General features: G+C 34.7%; 1 protein-coding gene across 1 annotated transcript in view; it reads left to right on the forward strand.

The window, feature by feature from the left end:
* Window positions 1-17,871, forward strand: part of DIAPH3 (diaphanous related formin 3) — a 564,743-nt gene that overhangs the window by 190,473 nt on the left and 356,399 nt on the right. Inside the window, exons 10-14 of the mRNA XM_058276598.1 lie at window positions 3,938-4,048; window positions 4,367-4,485; window positions 5,295-5,411; window positions 13,675-13,793; window positions 14,944-15,008. Coding sequence (XP_058132581.1) covers window positions 3,938-4,048; window positions 4,367-4,485; window positions 5,295-5,411; window positions 13,675-13,793; window positions 14,944-15,008 — 531 coding nt within the window. The remainder of the gene's footprint in view (window positions 1-3,937; window positions 4,049-4,366; window positions 4,486-5,294; window positions 5,412-13,674; window positions 13,794-14,943; window positions 15,009-17,871) is intronic.

Consider the following 17,871-nt stretch of genomic DNA (forward strand, 5'->3'; position numbering starts at 1 on the left):
ACACATACTGCCTCAGCAAGATGTTATGTAAAAAATACATTTTCTCATGTAAGACCCTTTTTGAGAATTGACACAAGAATAACAAAGTTGACTCAGTATTTGCTTTCCAAAATATTGGAGTTGATGGCATGATCTATCACTCAGAGATAGACTTGTTTAACCATAGGTTAAAAAGCAGTATTTCTAAAGTGTTAAGTTGTGTTTGGATCAAGGAGGAGAATATTTTTTAATATAGAGCTTTTTGTTTCCTTATTGCATATCCTGTGAGAAAGTAAGGATTTTTCCACTTGGAGCAGCAACTTCGTTTCTCTGTAGAAACTACTCTTTAAAATAACCACTGTTTCACTGGCAAATTCTGAGGCAAATGTTTAGTCCTTATCTTTTTTGACCTATTAGTGACCTTTGACACGATTATCACTCTCTTCCTGTTGAGAACTTTCTTCCAGACTACCACAATCTCCTTGAATTTCTTATACCTCACTGATGACTTTTTTACTTTTCTGTTACTAATTTCTCCAATCTACATCATTGAAATGTCCCAATCAGTTCTTGGACTTCCTCTTTTCTCTCTCTGCACTCATCACTTCTTAAAATGTCCTTCTGGAACTGGAGTCTCCTATGTCCAACTGCCTTCTCTCCTTTTTCCATTTGGATGACTAATTGATATTTCTAATGTAATACCACCAAAACTGAACTCCTGAGCATTTCTCCAAGCCTTTTTCCCCCGCATACTTTTACATTACAATCAACGGTGGGGTTAATCCTTCTAACTGCCCAGGCCAAAAACTTTGGAGTTAATGTTCAGGCCTCTCTTTTCTTGCACAGGTATTTCTGTCTCCTTTTTACTACACTATCTCTCTCTAGCACCTAGAGCAATGTCTAGTACATAGTGGGTACCCCTAAATAGGTTTTCAGGAAATGAAATATGTGATCTAGGAAAAAGAAAGGCAGATATTCAAAGATGCAAGTGCCAGAATCTATTACTTAACTTAAGAAGCTTCAAGGACGACTGAAGATTTTTTTCTTACCATCAAGTCCAGAGGGAGGTAGCTTTTGTTCTGTCATTGAGACAATTATTTTGGCATATGTGAATTGATGGAAATCATATGCTACGTTTTTGGAACATAAGACAAAATATGGTAATTACTCTCTTTATGAGGAGTGCCTCACTCTCATTTCTTGAGTTTCTGTTAATATCTCCAGCTGACACAAGGTAGGTACTCATTATGAATGAATGAATGAATATTCCTAATATACATTTCAATCTCGAAATTTTAAGTCAAGTTTATCCTATTCTCTTATATAACCTGTTTCTCTTCTTGGATTTTATGTTAATGGTACCACCTCATATCTAGTTGGACAACAAAAATGGGAGGCCTCTTGTAAACTCCTTTATATTCCTTCATCCCCATTTCCATCCAGCCATCAAATTCTACCAGTTATTCTTTATATTTCAAATGTTGTTTAATCCCTCATATTGCTCACCCAAGTCACTGCTATAGTAGCTTCCTAACTTGTATCTATTATCTCCATTATTGCCCCTCCTTTGCGTAAAATATTTGATGATTTCACTATTTCCAGTTGAATCTGATCTTTGTGACTGGGCTCCCAAGGCTGTGACTTATTTGGTCTCTGTCGTCTTGTCCAGCCTCGTCTCTGTTGCCTCCTTCCCCTGCACTACCTCTTCCCTTCTCATCCCAACTAAATACTTGGGAAATCTGAATTACTTCTTATTCAGTGAAAGAGTCCATGTCTTTGAACATATTAATTCCTCTGCTTAGAACATCCTTGTCCATTTCTTCATCAGGCTGCCTTTTTCTTTATCCTTAAGAATCCTTACAGTTATCCTGCTATCCCTATTCTCATTTACTGTCTCCATATTCCCATACTACCTTAACTGTATAACTTGTGCATTATACTTTTATTTTTCTTCTACCTCTTTGTCTTCATGTGAGCAGGCAACATGTTTACTTTTATAGTTCCTGAGCCATTCACAGTGTCTAGAAATTGATTGTTATGGCCTAGATCCCAGACTGGCACATTTCCACTGGTGTGTTATATATTAGTGTGAGATCATATGATACCACAGATCTATATATTTCAGTATGTGTTTAAAAAAACTGGAAGGAACTCTTTGGTTTGTGCCTTGATTATAGAATTTTATAATGTAAGAAAACATTGTTATATGTTTTGGTGCATGCTTGTATTCATAGGCATATATTTACATGATATAAATTCATCCAAGAGTTGTTGTAGATCCTAATAATGGATAATTACTACTAGAATTGGGAAGGGATTTTATAGATTTAACTTAAATTTATTATTTCAACTTCAATTGATTTCCTACTTTTCCTCCTATGGACAATTGCTTCTATGAAATGTTTCCTGTAAATAATTTAGATACTCTTTTCCCTTTCTTCTCAATGCCATGATATTATTGTCTCCATATATTTGCTTCCGTTAGGTGAGATTTTTGGTAACAACTCTTTTTGAAGGAGTGGTCTTATTTTTGTTGCTTTTTGAGTTGTTTGTAATTTGCATCTTTCTGAAAACCAGATAACTGAGACTGATTGAGTTTCTTTGGATGTAGAGAAGCATAATTTATATCCTCTTTAAGATATTTTAAAATTATGTGGTATTGTTAAAAAAAAAGTTTGTGGGTACTGGCTAATGACTGGCAAGGGAATGGAAAGAAAGCTTTTGACATAAACTGAAATAGCTCAGTGACTCTGAACTGAAAAGGTAGAATCTATTTTAAGGTTCCTTTTTTTTTTTTTTAAGTATATTTTCCTTTTCCCTCTGTTTCTTTTGGCTCTTTTCTCCAACCCCACTGTAAACAATCTTAAGTTTTGACAGTAGAGGTATGCTGGTCAGATTTTAGTGCTTAGATATCAAATACAATGATTACTATATATTTCAACCAGCAGGAACTGAGACCCCTGTTGTTGTCTTAATCTAAAACCAATATTTTAAATTCATATAAACCTTGCCTTAAGGGATGAGGAAAGGACAATTTAGGTAACAGCATGAGGTTAAACATATTGATCAGAGAGAGGTTTGGTAGTTTTTTCTAGACTTTGGGATAATGTTGACTTGAAAAAATAGCAACATCAACAACAACAAAGAACACCTTGCTTTTCTAAAGAGAATCTCATTTTCTTCCATTATATGGATTTTGTATTATGTGAAAGATATATTTTAGTCAGGGATAAAAAAACAGAGGAGGTTGAAAGTTGAAGTGTTAAACATGAACTGAAAATATTTATGATTTTTCATTTTCATTACTAAAGTTATATACTAAAGGATTTAGTTAATTTTATTATTTATTTATGGATTCTTAATAAGCAGAACATCCTGTAATTTTGAATTTTGCCAACATGTGAGAATTATCACCTGATAAATTAACATCTATAAGTTATTAGGTTGATCTGTAGTGTTTATAATATCATTTTTGGTTAAAACCACATAAAGGGCACTTGTTGACCTCAAAGTTGTTGGGGCTTTGGGTGTCTCTTAATGAATGGAAAGATATTTTGTAACCCTGTCTCTGGAAATTATTATCCATCCAATAAAGATTCTAGTTTTTCAGCTAACATATGTCCATTTATGATGTAAATGATATTTTTTTTGACAAGAACTTAACTTTTGATTAGAGTAGAATTTTTTGTGGAGTGGTACCAATGGCTAATGTTTCTTCACCTCTTCTCTATGTTAAAAAAACCCAAATAAATGAAAAATAGAAAATTCTACTGCAACTATATTTCTCCCATAATTTATTATTGACTTACATGTTTTACTTACAAATTGTTGTTTTAATAGACTCTTTGCGAGGGAAGATTTTTGATAATACTTTGAGTAAAACCTTTATGTTTCCGTTTGTTACTATTTCTTTAATGTTGGAAACCAAGTTTGAGTCTTACTGTGTAATCTTCTATAGGTGGCTTGTATGCAGCTCATCAATGCCCTTGTTACATCTCCTGATGATTTGGACTTAAGGCTTCACATCAGAAATGAATTTATGCGTTGTGGATTGAAAGAAATATTGCCAGTAAGTGCCCTGCAGTCTCCTTATTAATATTTAAATTAGAAGAGTACTTGAGTAGGGGGAAATTTAGATAATTTACCTTCAAGAATAATTTATCTGTTGGAGTAGGCTTGAGTATAAAAGACTTGAGTATAAAAATCCATTTCTGAAATATAGATAAGTATATGGGTGTTACTTAACACTTTAAATGTTTGAGTACTATAAATATGTTGAATGTTTGGTTCATTATTTCAAAGAATACCTTTACTTTGTAGTTTTCTTTTTTTTTTTGTATAATTAAAAAGAAAATTGTTCATCAAAATTTCTACTTGGTATCTTTAGAATTTAAAACATATTAAGAATGATGGCCTGGATATCCAACTCAAAGTCTTTGATGAACATAAGGAAGAAGATTTTATTGAGTTCTCTCATCGCCTTGAAGATATTAGAGCTGAATTCGAATATCCTTTTGTTCTAAAGTTTAGTCAAATGTGTAAAATAACTGCTAAAATCAAAGAACTGACCTCCATCCCCTAACAAAGTAAAACTTCTGAAGCCATTCTCTATGAACAATATGAAATCAAACCTTTATCAAGCAGATGAATATTTATATAAGTATTTCTTATTTGTTTAATGTGTTTAAAATGCTCATATATGTAAATGCACAAATAGATTCTGTTAGGGATGTTTCATCTTTGTATGCATGCAATCTCTTCCTGTTCTTTTTTTTTCCTTTTTTTTTCTTTTTGTTTGGCCCCCACCCTGTTCTCTTTCCAGCGTCAGGAGTCAAGTGTTCTCAACCTACTTGCTAGTGCCTTCCCTGTGCGGGGTGCATACTCTTGTGGACCTCATATTAACTCTCTGTGTCTACAGATGTCTGTGCTTTCTCTGAGATCCAACAGGTTCCTACCTTCCATGGTAAATAAAGCCTGGTACCAGCTCTCTTGGTCAGGGCACTGACACAACCCAACATAGTGTTCACAGCCAGCTGTCTACAACCTGCCACACAGTAGTTTCTTGTTCGGGAGAGGTTGATTGGAGTTGACAGCAGAGAGGGAACCAGAAGTATCAAATCAAGTCATCATTTCCACAGTTTCCTCCCTACCCTAATCCTTACTACCTATGTTTTATCTCATGTTGAACATAACATGATGCCTATTTTATGGTTAGACAGAGTAATCTTTTGTTGCCTTTTGGAGCAGATTCTATATCATTTTGCAGCTGTTACTGTTGAGTATAAATAAATCCACATATTCCTTAATCAATTTACTGAAGCATGTGATGTTTACAACATGGTATGGAACACAGTTAAGGAAACTAGAGCAGAGGGATATTTTATTTCTATTCTTCAGCATCTTTTACTGATTCGAAATGATTATTTCATAAGGTAAGAGGAAGCTATATTCTAATGATTTCTTTTACTAGTAAAAAAATTATTGTGAACTATACCTGATGTTTGATTTGAACAAGCAAATAATTTTTAAGACTTTTTATCTGTCATAATATTGAATCATAATATGTGTTTTTGCCCCAGGGCATGTATTTTGATAGATGATGGTATAATGATATTACTATTGCTTTTTAGTTCCAGTGGATTTCTTGTTTACAACCTTCTATCTGAATAAAAATATGAACTAGTACAAATTTTACTAGTTTATCATGTGATTGGTAATGCTTCCTAGTTAGTCTTTAGGCAATAGATATGATGTTCGTAAATTTCTTTTTATAAGTTATGTAAGGGTACTAAGCATTACTTTTATTAGTGTTTAAGTAGTACAAAGTTCCTTAATATAGTTGCATTTACAGTTGCTACTGTATGAGAAAAGCTAGATAAACAGCTTTTCAAATTTGATTATACACTAGCCGTTTGAGCATAAGAAACTGTTCATCCTGTCTGTACCTCATCTATATCAGATGTAGCTATATACAGATATTAATACCTAACTTGCTGGATTGTTATGAACATGAATTATTGTATCATGGGAAAAGCTCCTAGTCAAATACATGGCACATTGTGTAAACACAGTAAACTTTCTCGTTATTCTCTTTCCATTTTTATCACATATTTATGAGGGAGGCTTAGATCTTTGAATATAAAATCATTTTTGTTGCCACCACTTTAGCTTTGTTGAAATTTAATTCTCAAATACCGAAGATAATGTGTCTTTACTGACTCTAATTTCAAGTAGAAAGGTTTGGTAGACATGTTGCACTCAGGCACTGTCCTCTGGGTAATGTCAGAGTACAAGTAATTCAATGACTTTGATGTACCTAATAAGACAGTAGAATGAAAGTCAAAAATTTAAAACTTAGGTTCTTATCATTACCTGTCATCCATCTAACTTCCTCACTTTATAGATAAAAATCCCATTAGTATTCTAAAATGTAAGAGTAACCTGTTTTGGTGCTTAATTTACTTCCTTCTGATTATTAAGCATAAAATATAAGTTGGAAAATTTAAGTACTTTTTAAGCGCTAATTTAAAATACTAATAAATTAACTAAGATTCTTACATATCTTTGGTACCCTGCTAATTGTAACATTATATTTCTACTCCAAATTTTATAAAAATGAAATTGAAGTTTCCATCTAAACCAGCCTCATTCATTTCTTTGTCTCTTAACCTCTGGTTGTTTGATGCTGTTTGAGTCCTAAGAACTCAACAAAGTTTGCTTTCAAAGGTTAGAATGTCTCCTTCTGCAGGGATCGTCTTACTTTTGACTCTAATCCCTTTGTGCTCCAAGAAGATGTGGTTATATCTAATTTCAAGCCAGATTAAAAAGCAAAATTACACTGGTTCTTGCTCAGGAGATACTATAACTTAAAATTAGTGAAATCAGGAATTTCAGAGAAATATTAAAAAGTAGCATTACCAAAGTAACAGTGAAGCATTGAAGCTCAACTCTTTTGCTCCTCTTTTGGGAATCAACTTTTTGGTTGGGCACTCATCCCTTTTGCTTTCCTCCTTAGCTCTTTAAGCCCAAGGCAGTGTTCTTCTTAAGAGTGCTGTTATTTCCCATTTTCTGAAACTCTCATAATTATTTATTATATTGCTGTTATTGATTTTCTCTAAAATAATAATTTTATTACAAAATTTTCCAGAATTGACATTTATATAATATTTATACCATACATTTATTTTTAATTATTTATTTAGTTTTAAATTTATATAGGAAATACACACTTTTTAGTGCACAGGTCTATGAATTTGGTGCTTTTGGAGCTTACCTTAATTTTTTTTGGTTCCATATATCCCAAATGGACCTGGATTTTACAGTGTTATCAGAAATCTTAGATGACCTGGACTTTTTTTGTTTAATGAATATTTTAAAACTAATTTTGATATGAATAAATGCAATTTTTGTGTTTTTTTTTTTTTTTTTTTTTAAACAGGTAAGTATTTGAGGTGTTCCCTTACAGAATAAAAAACGTTCTTTCTTAAAAGAGTTAGTGGAAAGAAAAATTAGAATCTTTGCTCATTTTCACATTTGGAACAAAAGGAAATTTCACTGCAGTGGAACTCTGTTGGATAGTGTACAGCAATCCCTCACATCTCCCCCAGGAAATGGAAAATGATAATCAGACAAATACAGATATACAGGCAAGGCAATTGAAACACTGAGAAGATCAAATTTAGTTCTGTAACAAATGATTAATGGCTTACCATGTATGAAAGACATGGGAAAAATATTTCTGGTATTTGTTGAAACTGCAACAGGGAATGATTTCAAAATACTCTCCAACAACAATGACATTTCATCAGTAAAGTAATGACGGTTTATGTTTATACCTTAATTAGATGGTTCACAAAGTCCTCTGACATAATCACTAACTCATCAAATATTGCTTATAGTGATTATTTGATTTACATTTCTAGAATCCAGAAGTACATTATTCCTTTTTAGCAATGATTGCCCAAGAGGTTTGTGTACAATTGGAGCTACCTATAAATGAGCTCATAATTGAGAGTTCTGGAAATGGATTTAAAAAAAATTAATGCTATTGATTTTTTTTTTCAATTTATTGAAATATAGAACCCACACACAAAGATACATAAATGTAAGTGTATAGTAATAATTGTGAACTTATAAAACAAACATATATAACATCATACAGGACCCTCATAACTCACCCTACCACCAACACCTTTTATTGTTGTTAAACCTTTTAAACTAATGATTAAAGAGCATTGTCAGAATATTACTACTAACCAAAGTATTTCCCCCAACCCACCCTATTATTATTATTGTTATATCATTTATATATAAACATACATATACGATTAAGTGTATAGTAAAAGTTGTGAACTTACAAAGCAAACATGCATAACATCATACAGGGGTTCCATATTAACTCTCTACCAACACCTTGCATTGTCGTGAGATGTTACAAATTATGAAAGAATATTGTCAAAATCTTATTAGTAATCATAGTCCTTATCTTACATTTGGTGTGTTTTTCCCCCAAACCACTCTATTATTATTTTTTAAATATATTTTTTATGACAGTTGTAAGCTTACAAAACAGTCATGCACATGGGCAGAATTCCCAAACAACACCCCTCTATCAATGCACCACACAGTGGTGGAACATTTGTTACAGATAATATCATTTGTTACCATGTGCATCGTATACATTTGGCTCACATTTTCATACTGCCCCATTATCAACACAGTACCTCTTTGGCATAGATGCAAGAATATTATATTATCACTGCTAACCACAGTCCATAGGTCATTCCAGTGTATTTTTCCCATGTGTTCCCAACACCCTGCCATAGTGATATACATTTGCTCTAGCTCACAAAGGACACTCTTGCATCTGTACCAGCAACCACAGTTTTCATTCACCTCTTGGTTTACTGCGCTATTCGGTTCCTAGATTGTTCTTTAGCATTCTGTCAGTTGGCATTTACATTCCTTGACTACCATTTTCAGCCACATCCCTATTTATAAAGTAGCTATTGCTATTTTTACCATCCACTATATATTTTCACACTTTTACAGTAAAGCTAGTTAAAAATTCTACATACATTAAACATCAGTGGTTCATCTCAGTCCTTCTCTTATCTCAATTAAGAATCCAAATCTACCACCAGGTCTTGAAGATATTTTTTAGGTTTTTGATCCCTTTTGAGTTAATTTTTGGATAAGGTGTGAGATAGAGGTCCTCTTTCCTTCTCTCTGCTATGAATATCCCATTCTTTCAGTACCACTTTGCTGACTGACCCGTTCTGCCCGAGCTGTGCGGGCCTGACAGGCCAGTCAAAAATCATCTGACCATACATGTGAGGGTCTGTTTCTGAGCCATCAATTTGGTTCCATTGGTCTATTTTTCTGTCTTTATGCCAGTACCATGCTGTTTTTACCACTATAGCTTGGTAGTATGATGTAAAATCCAGAGATGAGGGTTTGCCTTTCCTTTTATGATGTTTCTGGCTACTCAGGACCACTTACCCTTCCAAATAAATTTGATCATTGTGTTTTCAATTTTTTTTTAAATGCTGGTGGAATTTTTATTAGGGTTGCATTGAATCTGTATATCAATTTGAGTTGAATTGACATCTTAATGATATTTAGTCTTCCAATCCGTGAGCATGGAATGCTCTTCCAGTTATTTAGGACTTTTTTGATTTCTTTTAACATTGGGTTACAGTTTACTGAATATAAGTGCTTTACATCTTTGGTTAAGTTTATTTTTATTTGGGTTTTATCTGTCGTATGTTATTTTCACCACTCTTTTGACACTTTTAGTTACTTTTATTGCTATAATCTTCATTTCTAGACTCTCTTCCAAGCTTCTCTCTCCTGTCTTTTCAGGCTCTAGCATACCCTTTATTATTTCCTGCAAAGCTTGTCTCTTGCTGAGAAATTCTCTCAGTTTCTGTTTATCTGTAAATATTCTAATCTTGCCCTCATTTTTGAAAGACAGTCTTGCTGGATATAAAATTCTCAGGTGAAAGTTTTTCTCATAGTATCTTAAATATATCACACCACTGTTTTCTTGCCTCCATGGTTTCTGGCGAGAAATAAGCACTTAATCTTATTGGGTATCCCTTATATATTATGCACGCTTTTTTCTTGCTGTTCTCAGAATTCTCTCCTTTTCTTTGGCATTTGAAATTCTGATTAGTACGTGTCTCAAAGTTGGTCTATTCAGATTTTTCCTGATGGGAGTACATTGTGCTTCTTGGACAGGGCTATCTATGTCCTTCAATAGGGTTGGTAAATTTTCTAACATTATTTCTTTAAATATTCCTTTGGCCTCTTTTTCCTTCTCTTCTCCTTCTGGGACACCCATGACATGTATGTTTGCACATCTCTTGCTGTTGTTTAGTTCCCTGAGACCTTGTTCAATTTTTTCCATTCTTTTTCCATCTGTTCTTTTGTATGTTCACTTTCAGAGGCCATTTCTTCAAGCTCACCAATCATTTCTTCTGCCTCCTCAAATCTCCTATTATATGATTACAGTGTTTTATTAATTGCATTGATTATGTCTTTCATTCCCATAAGATCTGCTGTTCTTCTATGCATGCTTTCAAATTCTTCTTTGTGCTCATCCAATGTCTTCTTAATATCCTTAATCTCTTTGACCATCTCATTGAATTTATTAAGGAGATTTGTTTGAACATCTATGATTAGTTGTTTCAACTCCTTTATGTCATCTGGAGGCTTATCTTGTTCCTTTAACTGGGCCATATCTTCCTGCTTCTTAGTGTGGATTGTAATTTTTGGTTGGTGTTTTGGCATCTGATTTAGTAGAGTATTTATTCTGGGTGCAGTTTTTCTCTTTAATTTAGGGCTTCCTGCCCTTTCTCCCTTGCTCGTTGTGCAGTAGAAGCCAAGGATGTAATTGGTGCTGTAAACTGTGGAGGCTCAAACTGCCGTTATTGCCCCAGGGACTGATGAAGCTTCTCCCGACTTTCTCCTTTCCCAGATGTAGGGACAGAGACATAGTTGATGGAGTAATCTAAGTTGTGCAGGCCTGGACTGTGGTTGCTCAGAGAGACTGATGAAGCTTCACACCCCGTTCTCCCCTGCCTGGGGTAGGGATGAAGCTGCAGGTATAGACAGCAATCTATGCTGTGTAGATCCAAGATGACCACAGTTGCCCCAGTAGACTTCAAATTATTCAGTTTATGGCAGCCAAAAATACCCAGCATTACCTGGATAGGCTGATGCAGGCTAGCCAGTTTCCTCTCTGCCAGAGGCAGGGCTGAATTGACGCCTAGGCTACGGCTGCAGGCGGATCTGGGTGAAAGAAACCAGTTCCTCCCATCACTGTGATATTTGGTCAGGCTGGCTTCCCTTCAGGCTGGGGGCAGAGTAAAAATGGCCTCTGGCCTCTTTCCTTTTCAACTTGGACAGATTGACACCCCAGCTGTTCCTTGGGTTAGTACTTAGCCATCCCAGTCTACCAATCAGTAGCTGGAATCAGCAGCCAATAGTCTCCTCCTCCCCTGTGTTTGGGAAATGGAAGCTTCCAATTCCCATTACAAAACAGCTCCTGGGGCTGCTTGTGCCACCAGAGTAGGACAATCACCGGCCTTCGTGGCTCGGCCAGCAATTTCCTGGAGAGTCTGGCACAAGTTCCCTAGCTTCCTCCCTGTCGTAGGTGGCACTGGGGCTTAGACTAGGCTGGCAATCTGACCTGGATGGAAAGAAGCCAGTTCCCATCAGCACAGTGATTTTCAGTCCTCTCTGCTTCCCCTCATGCCAGGCGTGGAGTTAAGGTGGCGGCTCCTGGCCTCTTTCTAATTGGACAGGCTCAAACTTTAGCTGTTCTCAGGATTATACTTTAGCCCAATGAATTTACTCCTCATTACCTGAAGTTGGTGCCCAACTACCTCTTCCTCCCCTGTTTTTGGGAAGCGGAGCTTTCAATTCCAGCCGTGGAACAGCTCCTGAGGCGGTATTTACCTCCAGTGGAGGGTGGGCACTGGCTGCCGCGGTGTGGAGCTCTCCACTTACGAGTCTCCTTTGCAGATGGACAGTCTCCTCCTTCCACTCCCCCAAGGAGGTTGCAGGATGTTCTTCTGGCCTCTTGAAGTCCCCAAACAGGTGTTTCAGGTAGCCTCAGAGAGCTCTGGGTATTTGCTAACTGCCCTGTAGCAAGAGCTGACTCCTAGGAGCTCCTTACTCCACCGCTATCTTGCTGGTTCCCTGCAAACCTGTTTTTAGTGGAGATCTGATTTTTTAAAATAATGCAAAATAGCTTGTGTTGTCAATCTGAAATATTTTTGTTATTAAAATATTAAAATAGCACTAGTAAAAAAAGAATGGAATACAAATTCCACATTTTTGAAGGTGTGAAATTTACGTACCTCAGTTGTAGTAGATATGGTTATTATGAGTAAAATATTATGGGATGGGGATACTCTCATTGAAAGATGTTGAGAAAATTGAGGCAAGTGTAGATAAAACTTTCTTGCTTTGATTTTTACTCAAGAACAGGTTCATGAACATTTTTACACCATGACAATTTATGAGCATTACCCTTCTTTATTAATGTTAAACTGTAGTAAATCTTATTTAGTGTAATAGATGTTTTATTAGTTATAGGGTAAGTAGATCATAAGGCAGTAGGCCGTAGTTCATAGGAAGAAAACCAAGGTGGTGGAGTGCCTGTCACATGCATGTTAAAGAGCAATTGAGGGAAAATGTGTGCTTAAAATCATAGAAGAAAAAAAATGGACCCTAGTGGGTGGCTGGGGATGGAGGACTCTACCTCATTAGAGTAGTTCCCGCCTTCTCTATCTTTGGTTTGGTTTTGCTTATAAATCTTCTGGCTATTTCTTTGACATTTATTAGCTTGAGTGTTAAGGGAAGCTCTTCAACTTATTACAAAACCCGATGGACTGAACTTAATATGAATCCTATTTAGGGATTAGTTAAAGTTAGTTTTGGGGCAAACTTTGTTATACTAAATTATTTTTCTAGTTTTCTTTTGAGTAATAATATTAATTTGTTATTTTACATAATTTAGAGTATCTGATTTTAATTTGATTCCATAAACATTCCCAAAACAGTATAGATTCTGTATATTTTTTAAGAATCTTCCAAAGAGCTCCCTAAGAAATTGGCATTTTGGCTAGTATTAATGAAATGAATTACTTAATGATAGATTGTTTGGTATGTTATGGTGGAATATTGATAATGTCTACTGAAAACAACTCTAAGCATTTGTCATTTCATTTTAATATTCTCTTTTGTACTGCCTTTTAAGTCAAGATTCTGACTTTTATAAGAAAATTGTCTTGAAAACACTACTATTAAAAGCACAAATCTGATGAAAAGCTTGGGTTAATGAATATTGGTGATGGTAGCACAATATTGTGAATGTAATTAAAATTACTGAATTGTACTCTTGAAAGTGATTAAAATGGTAAATTTTGAGTTATATCTATGTTGCTACAATAAAGAAGTACAAAGGAAAAAGTACAAAGATTATAAAAATGCATTATTTTGAAATCATTAGAAATGATGACATATGTATTTTCTCTCACTCCCAGGTAAATGTCATGTCAATGGATGAAAATATGTAAAAATAAATGATTGAACTTGTAGCCAAACTTCCCAGAAAAATATTTTGTTATGATGTCAATTATATTTGTAAGTTGAGTGTACATTTACTCTTCTCTTTCGTTTTAGGCAACAGTACTTTAAATTAATTGATGAGTGTGTTTCCCAGATTGTATTGCATAGAGATGGAATAGATCCAGACTTCACATATCGAAAAAGACTAGATTTAGATTTAAGTCAATTTGTAGGTGAGTGCTTTTCTAATATTTAAATTTCTTTATTTCTAAATCTTATTGCCCTTTACCCCATGGATTAGCTCTAGAGTATTGAGTCTCAACGTGTGGCCTGTGGACTCCTGTGGGTCCAGAGACCCTTCCCAACAGTTCTTAAAGTAAAAACTATTTTCATAATAATACGATATTTTTTTACTTCTATAAACTTTATTGATATTTGCACTGATGGTGTATAGCAATGGTGAGTGAAATTGCTTGTACCTTATTATGAATCAAGACAGTGACACCAAATTGTACTTGTAGTTATTATATTCTTCATTTTCAGTAAACAAAACAATCTGCTATTTTTCAATTAATGTCCTTGATAAATCTGTAACAAATATTAATTTTATTAAACTTAATCCTTGAGTACATAGCTTTTTAATATTCTGTGTGACAAAATGGGATGTAGGTATAAAGGACTTCTGCTGCATATCAAAACACAGTGGAGAGGCTGTGGCTCAAGCAGTTGGGCTCCTGTCTACCATATGGGGGGCCCTGAGTTCGCTTCCTGGGGCCTCTTTGTGAAGGCAGGCTTGCTTGCACGCTGCAGAGAGCCACCAGCCTGCAAGCGCCGCGCAGTGCTCCCCAGCCCACAAGCACTGTGGAGAGCCGACTCAGCAAGGTGATGCAACAAAAAAGGGAGACAAGTAAAAACACAGAAGAGCCCACAGTGAATGAACAGAGAGCAGACAACAAGCAAGCAGCAAGGGAAATAAATAAATAAAAACAAAAACACTGGAGAAATGTGTGTTCAGTTGATTTAGTTGTAAGCTGAACTATCCACTTTCTTCAAGGAACACCTTTTTTATTTGAAAGAATGCCTACCTTCTCCTTTTCTTTTTTCAGAATATTTATAGGTTGATTATAGAAACCTTTGAGTGTATTCATGTTGTAATTGATCTCTGTCTTCTCACTTTTTTATGTTTGTGTCTGGTGCTTGTTTTCTGGCCTTGAGATCATGCTCAAAAAGCCTTGTCCAGTTCAAAAGTTATAGTATTCTTTTTCTCTGTTTTTAAAATATCACTGGCATTATTTTTCATTCTTTTATATGATTTTTTCCTTTTTAAAGTTGTAATGAAATTCAGAGCTATAGCAGTTAAAAATTTTGTCACTGTACTTTCAGATGTTTGCATAGAACAAGCAAAACTAGAAGAATTTGAAAAGAAAGCATCAGAACTTTACAAAAAGGTGAGTAATTTCCTTAAGACTAACTATATGCAAAACTATATGGGGAACCACTGCCATCATGCTTTATCTTAAGGACTTGAGACTTTTTCTTTCTTCTGATATTTGCACAAATATCATCCTTCAAGGAAGACTTCCTTGATCATTATATTTAAAATTCATATTCCTGATATTCATCCGTAATTCTGGCAATGCCTGTTTCCTGATTTATTTTTCTTTCATTGTACTTATATTATCTGACATAGTACATGTGTTAGTTTGCTAAAATCTGCTGGGAGCTATATACCAGAAATGGGTTAACTTTACAATGGGAATTTATTAGGTTAAAACCTTATAGTTCTGAGGCTGTGAAAATGTCCAAATCAAGGTGTCATCAGGAGGTCCTTTCTCCCCGAGCTGCTATGGACAGTCAGGCAGATGGTGATGTCCACCCATCTCTCCTCTCTTTAGGCTAAAGTGACTTCATCCCAGCTTCTGAGTTCCATTGATTTGAACTTCTGGCTCCCAGAGACTTCTCTCTCAGCTTCTGGTTTCCTCTCTGTCTCTGCAGATTTTTTTTGTATCTGTGGTGTTTTATTCCTTCGTTTATAGAGGACTCCAGGAAGAGGATTAAGATCCATTCTGGGTCACACAATCTAATCAAAGGCCACCCTTGGCTTAAGTAATTTAATCAAAAGGTCCCTCCTACAATAAGGCTTACACATACAGGAATGGATTCGTTTTAAGAACAGGATTTTCTGGGGTCCACGAAAGTTTCAGACTGCCACAGTTTATGCCTTTTACTTATTTATTTACATATATGCCTCTGTGTGTGTGTGTGTGTGTGTGTGTATGTATCATATATTATTCTGTCTAGAGTAAACTGCATGAGAGATTTTTGTTTGCACCTAGAACAATTACTGGCCCAGTATAGGAAGTCAAAAATATTTTTCAAATGAGTGAGTGAATAAATGGTTGAATCAAAATTTTAAGATTGAGTCGTTCTCTAGAAATCCTATGGTTTAGAGGATGAAATTTTATATAAAAATTTTAAGAGAAAGGCTAGCTTACATTTCATTTTGCTTAAAGTTACTTTATTATATCAAGCCAAATCGTGTGAAACTGCCATTTTCGCAGACTTCATAATATTTCATATCACTAGTTCATTTGCTTCTGCTTAGTAGTATTTCTGACCATTTAGTTTTTACCACTTTTCTTTGAGAAACTGTTTTGTCCTTTCATCTCTGGCTTAGCATATACTTACTAAACACTTTAACTGTTTTTTTAACTGTTTTTTTTTGTTGGCTTCCTCACACATCAAGTAAGCAACCTGATTTGAATTCTTAGGGCAGGGTTTCTTACAATGGAAGCATAATAATAATGATTATTCCTACTACTACTACCACAAAGAACATTTACTACAAGAACATTCATTCTATGTTAGGCATTATGCAGAGTAGTCTACACGTGTGTCATAACTGGTTCTAAACCTATCTTGTGGGATTCACACATGTTTATAAACTTTATAAAGATAAAACACAACCTGTGCATGATAGGCACCCACTGGTTTCAATTGTTAGGAGTAACTTATGGAAAATATTGTAAAAGTTCTGTCCTAAGAAGTTCTAAGGTGTTGTGTTCACCAAACATTTATCAAGAGGGTATTATGTGCCAGCCCTTTTGCTGGTAGCTGGGTTATGACCATGAATATGATGCTGTCATTATCTTGAAGTGAGTTTATTTAGTTGGGGAAACGTGAATGGATCATTCAATTAAGTGTCAAGTGTTATAGTTGATAGATATATGTTGTCTTGTTATAGGGGAGTTTGGCTGAGGGGCCTCTCACCCAGCCAGCTTTGTATTCCAAGCTCACTTTTTCTCTTAAAGGGGAAGTAGTGGTAAACTGCAAGCTCTCAATTTGGATGCATCCCAGATACTATAAATTTACTCTCATTGTCATTTTTCAGTATGTTCTGTATATAAGTAGAGTAAAGCATGATAACTTCCTCAATACATTCTTGTACGATTGTAAGCTTTAAATGTAAACACAAGACAGACCTTGTTCAAGGTTAGTTGTCTCCTTTTAGTCAGAAATTATATGTCTTAGATATATTCAGAAAATAGTTTGCTTCATAAATAATTTCTATTGCCATACCATTTTGTATATATCAGCAAGAACTTCTTTCTGATAGCTTTATAAGGACACATGTAAATACTTTGCTTTAGGCAGGAAGCTATCACAGTTCCTAGACACATTATTTTGGTGCATAAATTTGAAAAATGAAGACCAGAAATTTCAGAAAGTACATAGAGAATATTGAATTATCAACCTTCTGTTCAGATGTACTAATACATTTACCCTAGGGAATGAAATTAAGCAAAGCCTCAACCTTAACTTGACATTTTTGCACGTAATTTTTTAAGTGTAATATTGCTCATGTAAGTCTTTTTGTAGAAGAAGGCTATCATATCAGATTTTATAAAGTACACTTTTAATGGAGATTCATTTTATCCCCAAGGCTACAGTGATTTGACTATAGATATTATTAAAATGCTAAAGCAAAGTTTATATTTAGACTGATCCTTTTATACAGGAGGATGTGGAAATTCAGCTCTTTGGTACATAACACAGATACTTTTAGTTTGGCCAAGTTAATTTAATAAATTTTCTTAGAACCTGCTAATTATTACTCTGGTTGTTTTGATAGTTTTATTTTGGTTCTTATAATTAATGCTTTTTCCTCCTGAATCTTACTCTAAAGTCCATGAGACAAAGCTTTTTCATTCTTGTTCTCATAAGAATTCAATATTTCATTTATTTTTTGCTATGAATCAGGAAACATTGAACAGTCATAAAAAGGGAAATAGAGAAAATGATACCTCAAAG

Source organism: Dasypus novemcinctus, chromosome 15, assembly GCF_030445035.2.
Source record: "Dasypus novemcinctus isolate mDasNov1 chromosome 15, mDasNov1.1.hap2, whole genome shotgun sequence".
NCBI lineage: Eukaryota > Metazoa > Chordata > Mammalia > Cingulata > Dasypodidae > Dasypus > Dasypus novemcinctus.